Raw genomic sequence first — 22433 nt, 5'->3', positions numbered from 1 at the left:
ATATTGGTCCTGTTGGTCTAGGTTCTTTTCTTTCCTAAGGTATGCTGTTTTCTGCTCTCATGCAATTCAGATTTTCTAGCCAGAAGGAAAGGAATAAGACGGAAGGGAGGGAAAAGAGAGGACGTAGGGAAGGAGAGAAGGAGGAGGGAGGAAGGGACGGAGGGAAGAAGGGAATGTTGCTTTATTTCATGTTACTTGCCACTACAGCTTGAGAAATGGGAAATTAACAAAATGAATAAAATATAACTCCTGCTGGTCCAAGCATCTGCAGCTTATTACAAAGCCCTGCCACAGCAATAGTTATTCTTTTCCTCCCTGAGTTCTCCTGTTCCAGCTTTGGTCCCCTCTCTCTTCCGTTCAGTCTGTGTCTCATACTTTTCCCAAGAATTACAGGAGAAATGAAATTATCACCCAGCGAAGGGTGTAGCAGTGTGTGTGCCAAGTTGATCTTGGAAAACCAATAAGACATAGAATAAAAATAAAAATAAAAAATAAATCCCAAACAGGTTTTTTATTTAACATAAGGCCAAAGAAGCTATCAGGCGCTGCTGAATACTGTCCACTAACTGTACAAAATATTGACTGCATGCCTTGCAAACACCAAAATATCCGCTGGAATGCCATAGAAATAAATAACTTCCGCTATAAACACATGAAAACATATCAAACTGTTATCTCTTTAAACAGATTGTAAATAAAAAAATTACCAGTACTTCTACACAATAAATATTAAGAAACCATTGACATAGTTGAAATGCACTCATATAAATTAACAACTTTAATTACATTAGCCAAACAGACATCGGTTAAAGAACTGCATGTAGTATGCCAAAACAAAAAAAAATAATAAAATAAAATAAAAATAAAAAATAAAAACAAACAAACAAACAAACAACATCAACCACAGAACATAAAAAGTTTTAAAACAAAACAGGCTTCAGATTATCTTGGCTTTCATAATTATATTTTTCTTTTAAAGAAAAATATCAACCCATTGTCAATGCACTGTTTTTCAAAGCATTTAAATAGAGGGTAAAACCCACTGGAAATTAATACAGAAGAAATGATGCACTTTATGCATAAAAAATAAATAATAGAGCTGAGACATGTGGTTTGCTTCTGCTCTTGAAGATGTGAACAGCTTCTGAGTGAGCATTCATCCTCTCTGACCCATACAACAGCTTTCAGTGATAAAGGGTTTAATTTAAACACACACAATGTCCACCCCCAAACCTCCTGCCCACATCTACAAGTTTCGTTTATTGTGTAGGTTTTCAGGGTGACTAAGTTTTTCTCTACATTGAAAAGGGAAGTTGCCAAAAGGCCCCCGGGAAATCATTTTTTCAAGTGAACATAATAATTTGAATCTAAGCTTAATACAACTGGGGCATTCACGCTCTCTATTTTTTAGACTTACTTCTTGAGGTCCAATCCCACGGGGGTGAAAAAAAAAATTCACTTGCTCTTCCTTAGAGGAGAATGCAGGCATTCTCCTGGAAAACAAAGTGTGGAATCAATCTTAAATATCTATGAAATTGATTGGTCTTCTGGGGCAAGAAAAACCCCAAGTCAGTGTGCTGGAATTTGCCATGCTCTTTTTGAAAAAAATTTTAAAAAAGTGAAAGAAGAAAGAAAGAAAGAAAGAAAGAAAGGAAGGAAGAAGAAAGAGAGAAAGGAAGAAAAGGAAGGAAGGAAGGAAGGGAAGGAGGAAGGGAGGGAGGAAAAAAGGAAAACAGGGAGAAAGAAGAGTCCAAACTACAAAATATATATCATTCTTAAAAGATACTTGGGGACGAATGCTTTTCAGAGCTTTTAAGACTGGTATGTGTAGATTTTTAAGAGCCTAGAGATCAGCCCTAGAGAAGAGTAGAGAGATGCTAAGATCAGCCAGAGCCACCCTGTTTTAAGGGAAACATACTCTGAAGAGCCCAATATGGTAGAATTTTAAAGTTTTTTCTTTTGGCCTCATGCTGCTACATGAAAAGTGGGGTTATTCACAAGCCCGCATATCTTCCAAGGTTATTGAAGATAGCAATAACTTATCATTCTATTTCAAGGCCATATAAATTTAATGAAATAAAGTTAAAGTTTATAGGTATTTGATAACTCGATCATTTAGTTTCAATTAAATCATCCCATGAAAATATTGTCGTATGGAATTTCACTTTGCTCTGCTTCTAATTACTGTGGCCACTAGTCAAACTCCATCCAAGCACTCTTTTAAAGGGCTTACAAAGATGGGGCACGCACTTGAGATGAATGGGAGCCACAAACAGGTAGCAACTGTCTTTCGAACATCTTGTTTTTCCCATTGCCCTGGCCATCTCTGCTAGCACACAGGGAACTAGGACTTGGTTCCCCACGCTTATTTTCATGGGTTCCGCTCTTAGTTCCAGTAACAATTAAGACGCAGTTCAAAACACCCTCTAAGTTTTTCATGGCAATTTGTAAAGTTGAACACTGCCATCCCCCTCTCCTTGAAGCTTTCCTCACCATGCGCACCTTCCCCACCTGCACGATTTCCTCGTCAGTGGTTAAGAGTGAGGAAGCAAGGACCAATTTTGCATGCTCTCCCTCTTGCACTTAGGGTCCACTCCCATGTAGTACATGTTATATTTCTGCCTAAGAAAGGATGGACCTCAAGATGTAGTGAGTATATTTGCCCAGTAATAACATTAAAATAATTTGCCTACATACAGCCTAGTGTTACATAGTATACCGATTTAGTATTTATCTCAAGAAGAGCTAAACCACCTTTTGTAATGTTTGGTTTCTCACTATTTTATTTTCCTACAATTATTTTTTTTTAATCTATGAATGGACATAGGGCTGAAAGTTTCAGTATTTTACAAAATGCTAATGAATGCAATTTTTTTCCAAATTATTAGTATTTTTTTCAATTTTTGCAAACTTCAAACAAGTCAGTAAAAATAAGGCTCTGTATTTTTAAAAGCATATAAATGAATAACTTATGAGCTATCCTAGGCAAGCTAAATACTGTGGAATAAATTAGTAGAAATTTAGCTTTAAGCATGTACTTTGATATTTATAAAACAAAGTGTTTTTTTTTCTTTTTTTGCATCTGAGTCAATACATACAAACTTATGTATCAAGAGTTTTGGCTGTAAATTAAATAAAATATTAGGGATTTTTACCACTGCTGTCACCCCTGCAGTTCTCTTTCTTACTGTCAAACTCTTAAGACCTTCCCCCCCCCCCAAGTTATTTATCTTTTTACTAGTGACAACAACATTATCTAGCCCAGCAAGTAAAATTTCTCACAAGCAGGCCTTAATCACCAAAAAAAAAAAAAAAAAAAAGTAACCAAAGGCCTAAAGATTAATTTTTTCTTTCTGAAAAAGCTTTCTGATTTAAGATTGATTCCAATAGATAATAAATATAAGTTACCAAAAAAACAAACAAACAAAAAAACAACTTCAGATCAGCCTAGAACCTTGAAGAACATGAGTTTCCTGTTTTCCCTGGTGGGGTGGAGGTGGGGGACAAGAGAGAAGAGGGAACTCAGTCCCTGCACATGGAAAGAGGGTCTTGCTGAATATTCACTGGCATTTCCAGGCTTCTTCCCACCCAACTTTTTGAAACGTGCCCACCTAATTCAGAGTAAAAGCAAAACTATAGCCTATCCTTCTTAAAAATACTGTGTTTTGCACACAAACATTCATTGCTTTAAGAACATTTAAAAAATGACAGCCTGAAGTCCTTAAAATGTGTATATGGGCATGATGCAATACATGTATATATACACACAGGTACGCATATGCACAAGCAATGTATATATACACATACAAGCATGTAGTGTTCTGTGAATCCGATTGAACTTGACATCCAACAGTGTACAACTACTGTACGTCCAGTATGAAATGTCCTGCTTAATGGATGTCAAAGGAGTCAAAACCCAAACTTCTCAGGTCTCCGAAGCCTGAACACGATCCACCCTACTCCACCTTGAATCCCAACCCCTGACTCACTGATGGTGAATGATACCAACCACAGACAGACTGTTTAAAGGCTCACACAAATGTCTTTGGTGTATGTGTCTATTTTTTAAGGTACAAAATAATAATAATAATTATAATTATAATAATAAAAATAGCTATTTTGTGTGCTGTAGCAGTTCTTTTATAGCTCACATTAAGTGCAGCTCTTAACCCCCCCCACCCCCACCCACAGAAAATACTTGTTAAATAAGGGATTAGACAGGTCAAACACCATTGTAGTGCAAATAGTAAACGATAAAAAAAAAAACAACATTTACAAAATATAGAAATGTTTGGATCCAACAGATGGACAAACATATTCCTTTCAAGTATCTCTCCTTGAAGAAAATAAAAATTAATCAGGTTACTTCCAATACAAAAAAGTCTCTCTTTTTGTTCTCTCTCAGGTAAACAGTTTCAAACCTATTAGGTTGCATAGTTCTAAGATCATAAGCACCTTAACGAAATGTGACTTGGTATTCTTTGTTCCTTGATTTTTCTCTCTTCCCATTCTTGCTCTCAATTTTTTTTTTTTTTAGGTTGGTTTTTGTTCTGTTTTGCTTTGTTGCAAAACTGGTGCAGAAAAGGAAGTGTACCACCTGCACACTATAGTTCTCTTACCGGTACGTGTGTGTGTGCATGCGCTGTGTGGAAACGCATCTGTGTGTGTGTGTGTGTGTGTGTGTGTGTGTGTGTCTGTGGTGTGTGTGTCTGTGTGCGTGTGTGCACGGGCTGATATACACAGAGAGAGGGTCACACAGACATACCTTACAACCTGGGTAACTGGATGGGAAAGTGCCTGTAACTGGCTCTTTCAAACTCATGGCTTTCTAGATGCTATTTGGGTTGTGCTAGCCCACATTCCTGCAGACCAGACAAGTTGACTTCGAGGCTCACACTGAAGGGGGACTGAAAAGGAGGGGATGATACTCCCGTGTAAGCAACGGATGTCATCACTTTGATAGATACCGGAAGAAACGAAGGGCACGCCTTTCTCCCTTTCCCTCCCAACTCCCATCTTGTTCACTGCTTCATCTCTGAGCCCTGGCTAAGGAATTTTTCCACATCTTCCTTCATCTGTTTCAGGTTTTGTTTTTAGTTTATTTTTTTTTTAATTTCTCTATATATATTTTTTCTCCTCGTTTAACTCCGAAACCTTAAACACTTCTTCATGTTGCCACTGTCTTCTCTGGACAACTCTGGCTCCCGTCCCCCCTGGGCTGGGCATTCTATGAGCACCCACACTCCTCCACTATCATGTTCTGAATGTCCTTTTTGATGATGTTCTGCCCATCATCATAGTACAGCATGGACATGGGTCTCAGCTTGGTGGGCACACAGCACGACTTGAGGTTGGCGAAGGGGCTGTGGCCCCGCATGCGGTAGTGGTTGATGACGGTCGAGTGAAAGGAGAGCGAGGACCCAGATGTGCCTGCTATGTGGCTCGGGCACTCACCCTCGCAGTAGTTGGCGTGATAGCCGGAGGGAGCGATGATCCAGTCATTCCAGCCAATGTCCTTGAAACTCACAAAGAACTGTTTCTTACAGCAGATGTTGACCTTGCCGTCACACTCCAAGCCCCGCCTCCGCCGCCGATGAGGGTGGTCTTCAGACTGGCGGGCCTGCAGCATGAGGAAAGGTCTGTGGGACTGCTCCTTGTCCTCGTCTGCCCCTGCCCCTCCGTCTCCTCCGTCCTTCTTCTTCCCTTCGCCCTCCTCCTCCTTCTTCTTCTTCTTGCCCAGGAGCACCAGGCTGGCGCCCGTCTCGTGGCACTGCTCACAGGCAATCCGAACGTCCAGGGAGCTCTTGCCCTGGTCCAGCAACCGCTGGATGCTGCTGGAGACGGGGAAGATGTGCCACGTGCTCTTCCGGGCATCCACCACCTTTTCCGATATCAACACCTCGTTTCTCTCCTCCATCAAGCCCATTTCCTCTGCCTCCTCCCCTGCGTCCACGCCGCCCTGGGGTTGTTTCTGCAAGAGCTGGATGGTGACTTTGGTCCTGGTCCTGTTGGCCTTGGGCACTTTGAGGAAGAGCCAGACTTCTGCGCGTTCCACCACCGACAGGTCACTGCCTTCTTTGGAAATCTCAAAGTGCAGTGTTTTCCTGGCTGTGCCTGCAGACGAAACACAGCACAAGAGAGAGCAGGGACACTCGTTAGTTGTGATGTTGGTCACCAGTCACTAATTTCAGGCAGGCGTGGGGCCTCTGCCACAGGCCATCTCCAACAGGGGTCAGAGGATTGTGGCCCCCTGACTGTAAGAACACTTTTGACATTTTTAAATGGTTGAAGAAAAATAGGATTTTGGTGACATGGGAAAATTATATGAAATGGACGCTTCAGCGCCTGTGATAAGGTTGAACGGGACCCCAGCTACACTCATTTCTTCCTAGGCTGTCTGTGGCCGCTTTCGCACTAGGTCCCCACCAGTCACAAGACAGACTGGCCCACAAAGCTTCAAATCTTTGCTCTCTGGCCCTTTCCAGAGAAAGTTTGCCAACTCTTGCCCTAGAAAGAAGAGAGCCCAGATCTCAGTCAGTGTCCAGAAGCCCGGGAGGTCTGTGTCTGTTCCCTAGCTGCTTAATCTCAGTTTCCTCTTCTATAAAATGGGAATGTCATAAAGACATTTGACCCCTTATGCCTCAGGTTTGGAAGGATCAAATGGGATCACACAGATGAAAGCACCCCGCGAGCTCTAGCAAGTCGTGGAAGCGGTGCTGTTCCCACATCAACACGCAAACACCCCCCCACCCCGACGCAGGTGCCCACAGAGCTAGACTCCTCCTCCCTCACCACAACCTGCTTCACTTGTCCATCATTTCTTTTCTGGGTCACCACGACAGTCTTTGCTTGCATCTGGCCTTTCAGCATAAAGCCAGGCCCCTCTCCCATCATTTCACCATTCAGCAGGTATAAAACAGGAGCCACCCGGGACTCTGGGCTCTGCCTCAACTCCGGCTCTCTCCCAGCGCCCCGTCCTCTGTGGCACAGCCACACAGTGTTTGAGGTCAGAAGCATCCCATGCGCTCTCTCACCTCCAGGCAGTGTGCCCCTCGTCTAGAATCCTCCAGCTCCCAACACGTCACCCTCAGTGGCTGCCCTTGATGAGGTTTTGGTTTGCAGATGAGACCACACCACTTCCCCGACCCTCCTGCCAGTCTAATTTAGGATGCCCCAGGTCTGAGATCCTATCCATCTTGTTCACGGTCATGGTCCAGCATTTACCAGGAAGTAGGCAATCGCCTGACTCCCTATTAACAAATGGAGGCATCTTCAGCCTTGAGTTATATTAGATTAGGAGATCCACCCCCTACAGCCGTGTGCCCCATTTTTGCCTCGTTCCCTTCTGAATGCAGCTTAATGAGCCCCAATTACAGCGACTGCTACTAACAGAGGGGCAACCCCCACAATGGCGAGGCAGTTGGATTCAGAGACCATTCAGTTCTTGCCTAGTTCACACTACTCCCTTCTCCTTCCATAAGCACCTGTATGTCTGTACATGTAACAACATTTACTGCAAGGAGCAGGTGTCCAGACTGGAATTCTCGGGTTGATGAAACACCTTCCCTCAGTTCCACTTTTACCCCTTGGTGGTATATGAAACGTGCCCTCTTTTCATGGCCGCCTCCTGCGTGTGCCTGCTTACAACAGTCCCATGCACACGCATCTCACACACAAATCTGAGAACAATGTCAGGAGAAGTTCATCTTAGAACTCGCAACTCCCTAGGAGGGTCTCCCTGCCTGGATTTCTATAGCTAACGGAAATCCAGCCATACTTATCACTCTCAGCCCTGAGATGTTTACGGTACTATAAATTTTCGGCACTCGTTCAAGTTCTCTGCAGCAGAAGGCAGGCTTTTCTGTGCATTGCGCACTGTAGATTCTGTTCTTAATTTAACACACTCTGCACACTGCGATTCTGATAGTGGTAAATTCACTGAGGCCAGGGCCAGGAAAGGCTACATATGTATACAAAAGATTCTCCGGCATCTTGGTACAAAGTTGTAGGACCTGGCCACATTGGTGGTGGTGGTGGTGCGGGGGGGGGGGGGGGGGGGGGGGGTCCCTTTGCCTCCAGCCCTGGGTCCCTGGCAGGAGTTGAAATGAATAATAAAGCTAGGTCTATGATTAGATCACTAGAGCGGAGAGCAGTAAGAAGAAGGGGGGGGGGGACTGTCTTTTTTTTAGGGGGCATGATTTCTTTTCAAAACGTGAATGCAGTACGCCCCTTTGCTACAAAGGGTGGGTTTCTCTGTTGCTGTTTTTTGTTTTGTTTTGTTTTGTTTTGTTTAAGAAAGGAAAAGAGCAGACTCTAGGAAGGAGAGCTTAATGATTTAAATTTAAAAAGACAAGCAGCTTCCGGAAGCCACCCAAGCCTAGGAGAGCTGGCCTGAAGGAGGGTGCAGGCTCCCTCCGGCGTGGGCACCTCCACCCTGCCCCGCAGAGAACAGTCACAAGCTACCTGCTGTTCTCCCTTCTGCCTTCTGCCTCGACGTAGGCCAGCGTCTGAAACCTTAAACTGTGCAGGGTGCCACCCTAAAGACCGAGAGATAGTAGCTGCTAAATTAGAGAAGCCAGAGGGCACAAGGTTGTGTTTTGTTTTTCTAGGAAAGAGTGTGAAACTGGAGAATCTGACTCGTCCTCAGAATGGGAAAAGCTCTCTGGGTTTCAGGTAACTCGTTCCCACAGGCTCCGCTGGGCTTTCACCTGGGCTTGACAGGAGGGGCCGGGGTGAAGGCAGCCAGTGCTCGGTTATAGAGAGGGTCCAGATGGCAGTGCGGACCAGCACACATTGGACTTCCCATGAATAGAGTCCAGAGAAGTCCACGGATATGCTGGGGGTGGGGGTGGGGGCCAGGGTGGGCTCACTGGCCCACTGGATCGAAGCCGCGACAGCCCGTGCAAACTGCCTTCCTAGGGCCAGGGAGGCTAAGGTCGCTGGCTTCCAGGAACAGCCTAGAGGAGAGCCCCTCAGTTCACAGGAGCAGGTTTCTAACGCAGGATATAGCCCCTCCCCTTCTTCACAGGCAGCTGTACTTGGAAGCAAATGATTTAGTGTTCCTGAGAGAGGATCATACAAAGAGAGTACTCATTAGAGGGGGCTCAATCTGTCAGGTGCTGTTATATTAGGATCAGAGAGGCATCATAAAATGACTTTCAACCTGGTCCTGGCTGATAATTAACTGCATGGCATCGCCTGCGTACTGTGGAGAGGCACAGCACTGATTTATGCATTGGTTTAATTATCTGAGCTGAAAGATTCTGTTCCCTGTATTTGCTTCCATTGCCTGCGTGCTGTATCTCTCCCCCATATTTCTGACATTTGGATTTTCCCCCTACTAATTGACATGCCTGTCGCCTCCTTCTCCTGGTGTCCATTTCTGGAACTGCTATTTGTATATTGCATGATATTTTATCAGGGAAAAAAAATAAAACAGATCCAATTTCATGAAAATGCTGTTGCCATAATGCTCAGGAGAACAGGGGGAAGAGAGAGATGCAAGTCTTCCTAATGTCTACCTTATATGCAGGTACATTTTAAAAGTTCTATTGTATTTGACTTATTAAGCAGTGCAATATTTTTTTTCTTTTACATTTAGCTTTCATTGCAGAAGGGGGTGGAGAGAATGAGACAGCTAGAAGCTGAGATGATTAATATTTATCAGGGCTGCAGGTTTCAGAAAGATATTACAACCCTCAAATTTCTTAGGTATGGAAAATATAACTAGTCACTTGATTATATTCCCTTTTATCTGTATTCTACCTAAGGGAGATTGTTATACCGCAGTGATGCTTTTAGGATGCTCCAATCTTCAAATCTCTATGCATAACAGTTTGAAAAAATGGAAGGAGGTTGCCTGAGGCTGAGGTGTTTAGGATCAATTACTAATCAGTTTCAGGTTTGACTTAAATATCTCCTGCATCAAATCCTGAAATGGAAGCCTTCCCACAATGCTTTGGGAGCAGGTACAGCATTAGCTTATACAGGTGCGCTCTGGGTTCCTGCATTATTACCTATCTAACTAGATATAGCTGGTGGCTTTGCTAACCTTTCATTACCTACTCTCTGATAATATTCTTTTCATCCTCTGTGCTATTTTTTCCCTCCCGAGGCTCGTGAGCAAGGCTTGTATCACAGCCTGCTCTGCCTGAGTAATTCACTAAGAAAGTCCCACGCAAACCCATGTGGGTGATAATATTTCATCACTTAAACCTCTATGAGCTCGGGGGACACATACCAAAGGGAGAGAGAAAGGTGCATAAAAATGAGTAGGAGGCTGAAAAATTGCACTTTACAGGGAAGACCTTTGAAATGTTGCCGGGGAAGGAGGGATTGGACTGAGGAAAGACCGGAAGCTAGAAGTCAGAACACCTGAAAGCACCTTTTCCTTTGCTTTCAGGATTTTTCAGATGTTTTTAATAACTCAATCATGAAAGCAGGCCTGCCAAGGGTTAAGCAGCCAAGCCCCTTGTTCTCTTCCCCCACACCGGGACTCAAAATTCTGCTCCCCCTCAAGCCCCACACCTCAGATCTGTGGGCGGATGAACATTTCTCATGAAATAAGCAATACAAGCAATACACACACACACACACACACACACACACACACACACATGCACACTTCGCGTTTCGTTTGTATTCTGCTTTGTTCGCCTCACCAGGGTCCTGCCCCAAGTATGCTGCCCTTGTACCTATGGGTAATAATTATGTCTCTAATGTGAATGTGGAAAATCTTGTTTATAGATTTAAACTCGCCACGGGAGGCGGGGCGGGGGGAGGGGGGCTCCTTGTAAAATGCTGCTGTTACTTTAATTTCCCATTCTTCGTCCAGGTTTCACTGTGCCTAGATATGGTATAGTCCCTGGTACCAGTATACAGAACTACCGGTTACAGCATGCGTGTTCTCTAAAGCACTAAGTTCGCATTTGGGCTGTTTTCAGGGGTCTCTGCAGATGGCAGAAAGTGGGGTCCTCAAGGTTATGCCTCCTTTAACCTGCCGCAGAGGTCTTTTTGGTCATAAATTATCTGGATTGGATTTTTTTTTTAGCCTTAATATTTTTATCTTAGGATGTGCTATTGAATTGCAAATGCTCGGCCACATTCCTGTGTCTCCCATTCAAATAGGGATGAAATAGAGAGAGAAAGGGGCTTAGGATCCTAGAAGAAGTAGAAAAAAAATTCTTAAGATTCAACCCACAGAAATTTCAGAGACCTCTTCCAAAGTTCCTGCGAACTTTTACACTTTGGGTTTTGGATCTAGGGACCAGTCGAGTATGAGGAATTCTGATCTACAGCTCATGTTTGAGTATAGTTTAGCAGAAGAGGGGCCAAGACAAATAATATGTTCTCACAAAAAGTGCCTGGGAAGGTATTACTCCCAGTTCTCCAAATACGAAAACCGACTTTCTGCCCTCTGACAGCTCGCCGCCCCCACTCAGATCCACCTACGTCACAGGCCCAAAACCACTAGGCATCTTGCTTCTGGTCTTTCTGCCACCATCTCGCTGCACGCTCTAACTTCGGAAACAAACGCATCCCCCAAAGCCGTACCCAATTTTTCACAAGGCAGTCACCAAACAGCCCTTTCCTCCCTGTTGGAAGTCACTTGTCATTTGTCCCTGGTGAAAAGCGTTGATAAGACAGGGAAACCAGGCAATGAAATGAGGGAAGCCGGAAGGCATTTTTGTAAAAGCCCAGGCAGCCAGCCGTCTTAGGGAGAGATGTGTGAGCAGATCAGTATTGCTGATGATTCATGGTCACATTTCTCCACGCTCTGCTTCTGAAATGTATCATTCCTCTGCCTTCCATAGAGCTCGGGAATGTTCACATGCATCACTAGAATTCTCATTTCTTTTCTTCTGTCTCATTTACTGTATCACAGGGAGTCATGTTTCTCCCATCCCATAAAATCCTAACTTTTTCTGGAGGACGAGAGGAAGCAGGGGGCAACTGACAAGCACCAAGATTTGGGTGCTGCAGAATGGGGCTTCCAGGAGGTGAAATTGCGTTTCCCTAGATTAAATGGGAAGGAGCAAAAGTCTTTGGAATGCGCCCTCTTGTGGCCAATCATTGCCCATTATTGGGAGAAGAAAGCCTGTAACCCTAACTAAAGGCACCCTTCAGTGACGGGTAATTCACAGGAAAGTTCATTAGACTGGCATGGAATGGTGGGAGTCAAGTCCACCTTGAGATGGCTTTCTTGGGCCGGGGGAAAACAGTCATCCAAGCAAGCCTTCTTAGGCCCCTGTTTGGGAAGTGTCAATTTCTAATTCAAATCTGTAACTGGAATCCTCCAAGAAGGGAGATTTAAGGGTTACTTTCAACAACACCTGGGCTTAGTGAGCATTTTCCATTTCTTGGCGCTCCATTTGTCTTTCTTTCCCTCTCTGTTCTCCAACAAGTGCTATCAATGTCTAAGTTGATTACCACCACCAGTATGTAAATCTGGCAGCATATGGAGACTCAATGATAGGTTGCTATTGTACATTGACTGACCAGATATTGTCACGGATCACAAGAAGATAAAGTAAGATATAGGAGTCAAGAAGGCCACTGATCCCAGCTTCATTGACAGTTATAGACAGAGTGGACTTGACTCTACCCATCCCTTCTTTTTTTCCTTTAAGGACTTAAGGTAAACACAGAGGATTCCGTGCCAGCCATCCAGAGAATGTAGTAATGATGAGCAATCTTGGATGACATGCATTAAAAAAAATAATTTTTATTTCTTGGGATGAATGTCAGAGAGCCTGAGAGCAATTCCTCACCACTTAGTTAATAACAACTCGTATCAGCTTTACAAAGATGGGACTTTCCACCTGAGCTCAGTGGGACAAACCCAGTTCCAAGAGTTCTAGACGCTTGAGCTTTTTGTAGTTGCTCAGCTGCTGGGCCGCATCGCGGCCTCATTTAACCATCAAGAAGGGGGCCGAGGGCAAAAGTTAAGCAGGAATTCCCCCAGTCGAGGAATCTTAAGGTTGAAAGATACATCTGTGGGTATGCGTCAGTGTCACGGGCATCGGGCATCGGTGACACTAACTGACTGGGATCCGCTGCTACCCAATAGTTTATAAAGAAAAGCAAAATGAATACCCTTTGCTATTCTCCAAATTCTTACAGTTTGACATAGTTTGAATATGATTAAGGTTGAACTATTCCAAAAGCAACAAGACATTTTTGTATATTCAGATGATGAAGCTCTTTCCTGGTTAGCAAAATCAGCAACTCGTACGGTACTCTGCTTGGAGAGCAGACGGTCCACATAGCAATCATTAATTCCGTGAAGTCATAGTAAACCAACTTAAAGTTGATGTGTGAAACTTCTCAGATGAGAAAAATAAGTTAAGTGTAATAAACCTTTTCTGGGACTCCAGCAGCTGACCCAAAGTCAAGTTGTAAACTCAACCAGGAGGAGTTTTCCATTACAAACCTTAAACTGGAGTCAACGTGTGAGTCAAATGAATCACCTTTTTAAAAAGTAACTCAATTTCTTTTAAACTAAACACTTAACAGAAAAGTTAAAAAAAAAAAAGCCGAGATTTCATATAAATAAGAAAAAGACCGGCACTGAGATGAAGGCCATAAGTAAGAAAGAATGCTAAAGGTCAAATTCTTTCACTGCAAAATCTCTCAGTGCCAAAAGAGTGGTTTGCTAGACAAGTCAGCTAAGTCAGATGCTGTTGCCAGCATCAGGTGTATATTAAAAGTGGTCAAAGTCATAGGTATACTTAGTCATCCGATGCGGGTAAAGCCAATTGAGTAAGGCTTGCAATTAAAGCCATCATGTGTGGTAATTGGTATATAAAAACCTAGACAGGGTCCCTTTGTGTCAGCACTGGGAGCAGACCTCTAGACCACTGGAATCCATCCCCCCCCCACCCCCCAACACTGGACTCCATGTCAGTAAGCACTTTCTTTCCTACCTTGCCATCAGGAAAGGTTGAGGAAAAACTGAGTGTGCAACTTGAAAACTCCAACCTGACTTTTTTTTTTTCCTCAATAAGCTTCAACAGATAAAGTCATCATTATCATGCCCTTCGGGGGCTGCACTAAGAAAGAGCTTCGAGAAAGAAAGACCTTCTTTGAAAAGAAGCTTCTGGTGAGTGAGAGAGAGAGAGAGAGAGAGAGAGAGAGAGAGACTGTCCTGCGGGGAAACTTGCAGGACGTCAGGGCTTCTCCTAGGAGGGGAGCCAGGAAGCCAGCAGGCTATCTATCTGCTCCCCCAAAAGGATGCCCAGGTCTGGCAGGGTTTTCTTGAAAACAGAACATCTGAGTCAACAGGTTTTCAGGATTGGAAATTCTGAGTGTTGCCTTAATTGTTTATACGGCTGCGGCAAACTTTTAAACAGTAATGCTGGGAGTCCCTGCACATACTTTACTGGCCATATGCTCTACCAAACAAAACAATGGCATTCCTTTCAAACGGATTTGGCAAGGGAAACAATTCTTTAGCCTGGCATTACCATGAAAGTAACACGGTATGAACACATCTGTGTGCCTGGGCGTGCAGAGGCGTGTAGGCAGGCAAAGGGTCTGTGTCACATAACTGTAAAAATAACCCAATAACCTGGCTCCAGGTCTGTGGCCGCCCTTCTGACAGGTATTTTCTATCCAGCAACAGGTTAGCGTGGTCCAGAGCCAAGGATTAGAATCTATCAAAGTTCTTCCTCTTAAGGATTGAGTGAGAGCTCAGTGTAGTATCTGAGAGCACTCTGTCAAGGTTGCGTTCCTTGCCAGAGAGCTCTTTTAGTAACTTTGCAGGGAACAAAACTCTTTTTTGTTGGTGGTGGTGCTGTTGTTGCTCAGAGAGCAAAAGTCAGTGTTCCAAAAGTGGCCGCGGGTTCAATGTCAACTGTCCCCCCAAAGTCCCTCCTCGCTGCCTAGAATATGATGCCCGTGCTCTTCCAAGGCAGAGTTTTTTTCTAAAGGCAAAACTGACTGTCACCAATGAATATGCCCTGCTTCCCTGGTGTGGCCCCTGACTGGACTTTTAAAGGGAAGGTTTGTCTTAAGACAATGACTCCATCCATGCCAGGCCACCCCGACCCGCGCTTCGCGCCCCCACCCCCACCCCCATTAAAAACTTTGGATGGGGTCCGGAAGCCTCCCGGGCTCCCCCCACCCCCAGCACCCGAAAACGCCCGGGCTTTCATCCGGCTGCCCGGATCTGGTTTCACAGGCAGGGCGAGCGAGCCTCCCGCAGCCCGGCTCCCGGCCCCACGCTGGCCCTCGGAGCTCGCTCCGGGCTCACCGGCCGAGTTCAGCAAGTGTGAGCTCGCCGCCTCTCCAGCCAGGGCTCAGCCTCGAATTCCGCGTCCGCGGAGAAGTCCTCCCCCCACCCCCACCCCCCGCCCGCCACCCCCCGCCTCCCCTCCGGCCCCGGCGCCACCGGCGCCCGGCACCTCACCTCCTCCCCGGGGCAGAGCGCGCGGCCGGAGGCGCAAGTTCGGCCCCCGGACCGCCGCGGAGAGACGCAACCCACCCCTCCGCGCCCCCCCACCCCCCAGGCCGGCACCGACCTGACTCCGCGAACGTGATGATCTCCGAGGTCTGCTCCATGAGTTCATTCATTTCTGCCCTCCTGCCGATGTCATCCTCTATCTCCACGTACCCGTTCTCCCCCACTTTGCCCACATGGAGCTTCCTGATCGCGTTCAGAAGCGCCGCCTTGGGCACCGGCTGGGTGACTTCGGGTCTCTTCTTCAAGTGCAGCATGTTTAAAATGTGTTTCTTGACGGCCTCCACCATCTCCGGCTGAGAGTTGGGTACATCCTTTGGCAGGGTGGCCAGCGCGCAGGACGGGCAGTCGGGGGCTGCGCCGGGCCCCTCGGATCCCGGGGTGGGGGAACTCCTCACTATAATCCAGCAACTCGCCAACAGAAATCCTCGCAGCCAAAGCAAGGGCATCCTGGCAGCAAAAGTTGTTGTGATTGCCTTTTTAAAAGGCCCTGCGTTTCCTACCCCCACTCACGCACAGGTTTGGGTTTGGTTTTTTTTTTTTTTCCCCTTTCTTTCTTTCGTTCTTTCTTTTCTTTTCTTTTCTTTTCTTTTTTTGTTTCCTTTTTTCCCCCTCCTCCTCTTCAGCAAATTCTCTGGAACAAGAACAAAAAGTTTTCTGTGAAGTTTTGTTTGCAGGTTCCCTCTCTGAATGCAGTCAGTGCGGTAGGTTTGTGGCTCTCGGGGAGGAGAGTTCTGACTGTCTCCGAGTAAGAGAGAAGGAGGGAGGGAGGGAGGGAGGGAGAGAGGGAGGGAGGGAGAGACAGGGTGGGGGGGGGAGACAGACAGAGACAGAGAGAGGATGGGAGGGAGAGAGACAGGGAGAGAGGGAGAGAGAGGAGAGAAGGGGGGAGAGGGAGAGAGAGGGAGGGAGAGAGAGGGAGGGAGAGAGAGGGAGAGGGAAAAGAGGGGGAGAGAGAGGGAGAGGGAGAGAGAGAGGGAGAGAGAGAGGGAGAGAGAGAACGATTGGTCCTAAGTGAGTGCGTGAATGGGCGAGGGAGGGAGTTGCTCTGTGAGTAGAGGCTGTGATTAGGAAGGGGAGGGACAGCCCGGTTTCTGACAGGCTGCTCTATTCACTGCTCCCTCACACACACCTCTCTTCAGATATCACCATTCTCGGGAGTTCTACTTCCCTTCTGAAAGAAATCCTTCCAATTTTGTTCTACTTCCCCCTTTTATTTTTTTCTTTCTCTGCCCAGTCCCCTTGCTTCACCCAGTTCCTCTTTTGGACGGGAAAGAAAACCCCGCTGGAAGGCACTGCCCCAATCTCCAGGGGTGACTGGGTTGAAACACTGTGCCCCCAGGGCCCTCCAGCCCACCTGGCCTCTGCTCCAGGGGACCCACCGCCCGGCCCATAAGGCGGGGCCGCCGAGGATCCCGGGAGGTGGGTGGACAGGTACCTGGAGGTCGGGAAGAGGGGCAGGCTGGTCACCGGGGGCCAGTGGATCGTCCTGGCTGGAGGGAGTCCCAGAGGTGGCCGGTCTCCCATTCATTCATATTTAAATGTTCAGGGTCCTCGGCTCGGGTAGGGGATCTGAGGGGGGCGGGGAGAACTTCTGTCTGGGGTCACCTAACACCCTCTACTTTTCCCAACCGCAAAGTGCAGCCGCGCACTGAAGGATCCACGGGCAAGTCAACCTGCTCGGTCACCTGAAACTCCTCTCCCTCTGCTCGGCCGCCGCCCCCTTCTGCCCTGCGCGCCCGCACTCACAAATTACAGCCTACCTCCAGCCCCGACTTTACAGATAAAAGTGCAGAGTTCATTTGGCCTTTTCCCACATTATTCCCTACAAACAGTGGGCTCCTATGACTCGGATAACTGGTCCTCTGGGAAAAGAATCTCTGAAATATACTGGCAAATGATTTTCTCCGCCATGTGGGAGTTTTTCAGCCATCCCCCTACCCTGTCCTGGACCAGCCTGCTCATGGACTGGCCCCTTGACGGCTTCTTTTTCCCTCAAAGGAAAGGCACAGATGAAATCATCATGGATTTCAGCGTTCACAGAAAAAGAAAAATGTGAATTTTTAAACAATGCCTCTCTGAGTTTTTTTTATTCTCCCCCCCCTTTTTTTTTTCATTTTCTGTCTTATTGCTTTTATCATGCAGAAGTATCTTTAAGAGGTCCATCTGTTAAAGCTTTCCTTCTCTCTCAGTTTCTTTCCCACACATAAGCCCTCAGTTTCTGTAGATACAGTCAGCTTATATCTGACACCTAGTGTGTTCAGAGCATCATAGTTAAGCAATGTGCTTTGGGTGGAAAAAGTTAAGAAATACCATTACTACAAGCCTAGGATCTGAGGGCCAGGGGAGGAGGGTGAATAAATTGTGACATTAAGTTAAAATTACAGTTTGCATAGATAACAATGCTTTTCTGAATCGGACACACTGCCCCCCTTTTCCAAAACAATTACTTGCAAGACTTTCTCTGTTCCACGCCATCTATCACCTTTGGGATTTCTCCTCCAGGAACATCGATTACTCTGCTCTTCTTAAGATTTTTGTCAACATTTCCTAAAGAGCCTAATTTTTTTTTTTTTTTTTAAGCAGGGAATGGTGAAAGAGAATGGGGAGGGGGGCATTTATTTGCCTTATGATCTGTTAATAAAACATCTTTGAAATACAAAACTTAACATACTCTACCTCCTTGGCGTCATATATACAGCACCCAAAGAATTTTGTAGTCCAATTAAGTTTTACAAGAGAGTCTGAAATAAACCTAAAAGTTTAATGACTCCAAACAACTCAGGAGTCCAACTAGTAGCATTTAGATAAGGGCAAGTTATCAATATTTGGATTCCCTCTGCATGTCGAGTATGTGTGTGTTCCCTGAATTTACTGTTTGTGAATGTAACTCTTAAAAACAGCTTTCCCTGTGGCATATGTACTTGTATATAAGTGCTGAATGGGCTGTATAAACACACAATCTCTCTGCATGCTCTACTATTAAAAGCTGTATTATTAACCTGCCTGAATAATATAAAAAGGTACCAAATTACAACGTGCATTGGAAGTGCAGTAAGTCAACTCCTTGTAACCTTCCTGACTATGAATGTGTCAACAGCTCCTAAGTAAGAGTTAAAAAAGCATTACCTTTCCGGTCCTCTGTCTTTCACCGGCAGACTCCTGTATCGTGTGGAAAGAGCTGTGTGAGGAGTTCCTCTTCATGGTATTGGCACTCTCAAGTTTTATACTGTGCTACTCATTTGCACACTCACACATTGGTACCACTCAAACAGAGGAGGGCTGGGGCTTTGTTTGGGATTGGTTAGAATCAGCATGACATCAGCAGATGACTGGTTTTTCCACTGTGAGACATATTTCATAATTCATTATCTGATGGAAAGCCTTTCTTGGCTGCTGGGACACAACTTGGTGATCACTGAGCCAGTCAAACCTCTGACTGACTAGACTACCTTTTAGAAAAACACTGGAACTGAACAGCTATATCTCACTGAGTGTCCAACTTCCAACTTTTACTACTCGAGCACACACTTCTCATTATATTCAGGCTCGGGTTTTATGTCTTCACATAAAACATCTGTTACTTCATGAAGTTGCCTCTATTTACAAAGTCTTTGATTGTTTCTTACAGGGAAGAAAATCTGCAGTGCTCTTTAGAATGATTCTGATTTTACTTATGAAAGTAAGAGACTTCATTGAGGAAAAAAAAAAGGGAAAATATGTATACCTATATGATGATGGTCCCCCCCTCCCCTGACTTCCACTATTATTTTACATCTTGACATTGAATGCCTGCTTCATAAATCATTTGTCACCAAGAACTTTGAAAACAGCCATTCTCTGCTAGTGAACTTTACAAATATCCTTCCCAACTAGCAAAAAAAAAAAAAAAAAAAAAAAAAAAAGGAAGACTCACACCCCATTCTTCTTTATCAGGACTTCAAACCCTACGATTTCTAAATTGTTACAAATACAACGTGAGATTAGTGAAAAGGAATGAACATTCTTTGAAACGGGGGTTATGTCGGTTAGGGTTTTTGTTGGGCTGGAAGGTTGCTAGCAAGGCCGAGAAATAACGCAGTTGGAAGGAATCTTCAGACGAGAATAGTGGGGAAGGGCTGTTTGAAGGAGTACAACTGAAGCATAAGCCGGGGTATTCATGACAAGTGGAATAAAATGTGCAAAATTGGGAGCTAATGCAAGCCATATGACCAGATATGTTGTTTTGTATGCAGGATTTAACATGCATAAAATAAACTTTTCACTGTACCCACAAGCAAAATATAGAGGCTCTGGCCTCCTGATGTGTAGTCGAAGCAGGTTCCTTTAGGACACCAGAAGTTTGCTATGTAGGAGGGTGTGCCTTGGCTAAACACAGAGACGGTGGGGATGATGAGCTGTACGCTGGGGATGGGGAGGGGGGGGGTATTCTGAGAACTGTATAGGCAGAAATAAAATAGGAAACTAAATCATTGGGCTGTAGAGGCACAGAGGAACCTGGGAAGGAAAGATATAAACAGGATCGGTGTTGGTTAACTCCCAAACTGCCCATCAATTTGGAATTGGATGGACTCGACCCCTGCCTAAGGAAGGATCTTCACCATCCTTTTTGATAAGCACTGTTGGAGAGCACTGGCCTGCAGGGCCTCTGAAACCACTCCCAGGCGTGAACCCTGGTGTCCTGGAAATCCCATCATGTGTATGAGCTCTGGGTGCGCAAAACAAACGCAGATCAGACCCTGGTTCCACCGCCTCCTATAGCCACACAACCCCCTAAGGCTTCGGGTGTCCTCGTCTGTAAAGCGGGAGCCACAGTACTCAACTGACAGGGTCAAGTGCGTGTTCAGAACATAGGAGGTGGTGTTATTTTTGAGGTGCCTGGTGGCTCTTTGTCAACAGTTGTGTCACAGAAATTCGCAGGGCCCTGACTAGAGGGGCGACCCTCTACGTGCGTGACTCAGATCCAGTTGGCCACCGGATGCCTCTGAAGTGCCCACCTACCAGGTCAGCCCACCAGCAATGATGTCATTCTCCACCTGAATCCCCAGCCTCAGAGCTGAGCCACACCGAGGAAATGCCTCCTCACCGGTGGAAATTAAAGTGGGGGTGGTGGAGGAAGCAGGCAGGTTAAAATAACTTCTGTCGAGTATCGCGGACTGGGAATGATCTCTTCCCTTCCGAACTCCAGGGCCCAGGGGTAAGCCGGTCAGCCCAACTCCTGACAGGCATCTACTTTTCCTGCCTGGGTTTGGTTTCTCTTTCACTTCCTGCCCCCTCCCCCAGCAGCGTCCCCACCCCCGGCCCTGCGGGCCCGCTGCTCGGCCTGCTACTGTACCTTGAGCAGCACCTGCTGGCAGCTCCCAGGGATCACGCCGGAACGCGGCCGCTGCTCGAGCCCGGCTCGCGGGGCCAGGGTCTGGGCCAAGCCGCTCCGAGCGGCCGCCTCTATTTTTACCCCGGGCACCAGCAAGGGCAACTTCTCTTAAGAGCAGCTCTTGATTTTTCCCCCCTTTTGGCAGCTAAAGAATTCAGAGAGGGGGAGAAAAAAAAAAAATAAAATAAAATCACTATTCAGCGAGTGCAGCTGGGAATCTCTGAACCCAGCCCTCAGTGCCAGGGTCGAAAGCCCGGCCAGTGTCGGGGACGGGGACGGGGACCCGCGGGGCCGGCTCCAGCGCGGATCGAGGCGCGCCAGGAGCGCTCACGCCCCACGAGCCGTCCCCTTTCCGAGTGTGCAGTCGGGTCCTACCCGCTTCTGCGCTAGCACAGTGGCCCGCTGCCACCGCGTTTTTCACCTAGTGCAGGCGGCCTGATTTACTGGCGACTTCACCGAGCTCCCCACTACTCGCTGGAGCGTTAGCACGGCTCTGTTCTCGCCTCGAGGAGCAGCCCCTGGGGAACCTGGTGGAGCAGCTTGCTGCGAGAAGGAGCCGGGAGGGAAACCGTGGTACCTTCTTTTACTGTAATTGCAAAAGGCGCGATGTGCCAGAGATTTATATTTAGACGTTGTATGTTTCTACTTTTATGTAAATGGAGCAATTAGGGCCTGTCTTTGCTGCTGCTAACTCCAGTGCTTGGGCCTTGCTGGGGAGCTGGTGTTTTCAATCACAATTAGTGAGCTGGTCAAAAAACAAAGTTCATTTAAGGATAAGAGCTCCATGGTGTGCAGGGAGGAGAGACCAGCGTCCCCGTGCCTCCCCGTGGCCTGTGGCGACACACACCTTAGGGCAGCGGCTAACCTATCTCGGTGGTTACCCGTTATCAGCAGCTGTGCCTGTGTGGAGCTGGCACAGACCAAGAAGCAAGGATGTTCATTTTTCTTCTCGAGCAAACCGTATGGCCTTCGGCTTTCATCCGTGCTATTAATTGGTCTCTTTGCTCACTTCTCCTGGAACGAGGAGACAGGCCTAGGAAAGGGGGCCGTTTTTCATGGCTCTGTTATTTTCGCGGCTGCTCGCTCACACCTTGCTGTAATTCCGTGAAAAATACACGCCGGGAGACATGAACACCCCAAGCAGGTGACCGGGAAGTTGTCGTCTGATTCAGCTGAAATGACACGAGGCTGGGGGGGTTCAGAGCTTGGACTATGCTGCTGACGACTCAGGGTGTTTTAGTTCCTTCCTATGAAAAATCTGTTTCCCCCAAAAGCATGATTTCTGGTTCATCCCGTCTGGGAAACGGAACATAAAACGTGACTGTGGAGAGAAATCAAAAGGATTCGAGGTGTTCTGAGCAGCTGCCGGGGTTATTCTGGGCTCAGGGCAGGAAAACCTTGCCGGTGGGGAGAGGTACCTCCCTGGAGAGGCAGCTCGGAATCCAGAAAACGTGGGCAGGATCCAGAGCGATATTTGCTGCAGTGAGATTTCAGAAGTCTCATGAAATGCTTTAGATTGAGTACAGGATTGGCAAGCCCTGCCCGTTTCCTGGACAGCCAGAGCCTGCCCATCGCCCGGGCCGTATGTTAGGTTACAGA

General features: G+C 46.4%; 1 protein-coding gene across 2 annotated transcripts; it reads right to left on the bottom strand.

Annotated features, from left to right (window-relative positions):
- Window positions 1-492: 492 nt before the first annotated feature.
- Window positions 493-18611, bottom strand: INHBA (inhibin subunit beta A). Of its 2 annotated transcripts, XM_047850624.1 has the most exons (3): window positions 18590-18611; window positions 15522-16094; window positions 493-6114 (listed from the first exon to the last, which is right to left on the bottom strand). In XM_047850624.1, exons 2-3 carry the CDS (start codon window positions 15907-15909, stop codon window positions 5228-5230), a joined length of 1275 nt encoding a protein of 424 aa, XP_047706580.1. In that variant the 5' UTR covers window positions 15910-16094; window positions 18590-18611; the 3' UTR covers window positions 493-5227. The 2 variants fall into 2 exon arrangements, with proteins under 2 accessions (XP_047706580.1, XP_047706579.1); XM_047850623.1 differs by lacking the exon at window positions 18590-18611 and having other exon boundaries at window positions 15522-16247.
- Window positions 18612-22433: the final 3822 nt, after the last annotated feature.

The sequence above is a fragment of the Prionailurus viverrinus genome, chromosome A2 (genome assembly GCF_022837055.1).
Source record: "Prionailurus viverrinus isolate Anna chromosome A2, UM_Priviv_1.0, whole genome shotgun sequence".
In the NCBI taxonomy this organism is placed as follows: domain Eukaryota; kingdom Metazoa; phylum Chordata; class Mammalia; order Carnivora; family Felidae; genus Prionailurus; species Prionailurus viverrinus.
Note: the sequence above shows the minus strand (reverse complement) of the source record. Positions and strands in the feature narration are given on the sequence as shown.

Excerpts from the sequence above, each read along its gene's own strand:
- INHBA (XM_047850624.1), bottom strand. The coding sequence starts at position 15,909 with ATGCCCTTGCTTTGGCTGCGAGGATTTCTGTTGGCGAGTTGCTGGATT. Across the intron at positions 6,115-15,521 it reads CATCACGTTCGCGGAGTCAG|GCACAGCCAGGAAAACACTG; the intron begins GTCGGTGCCGGC and ends TTTCGTCTGCAG.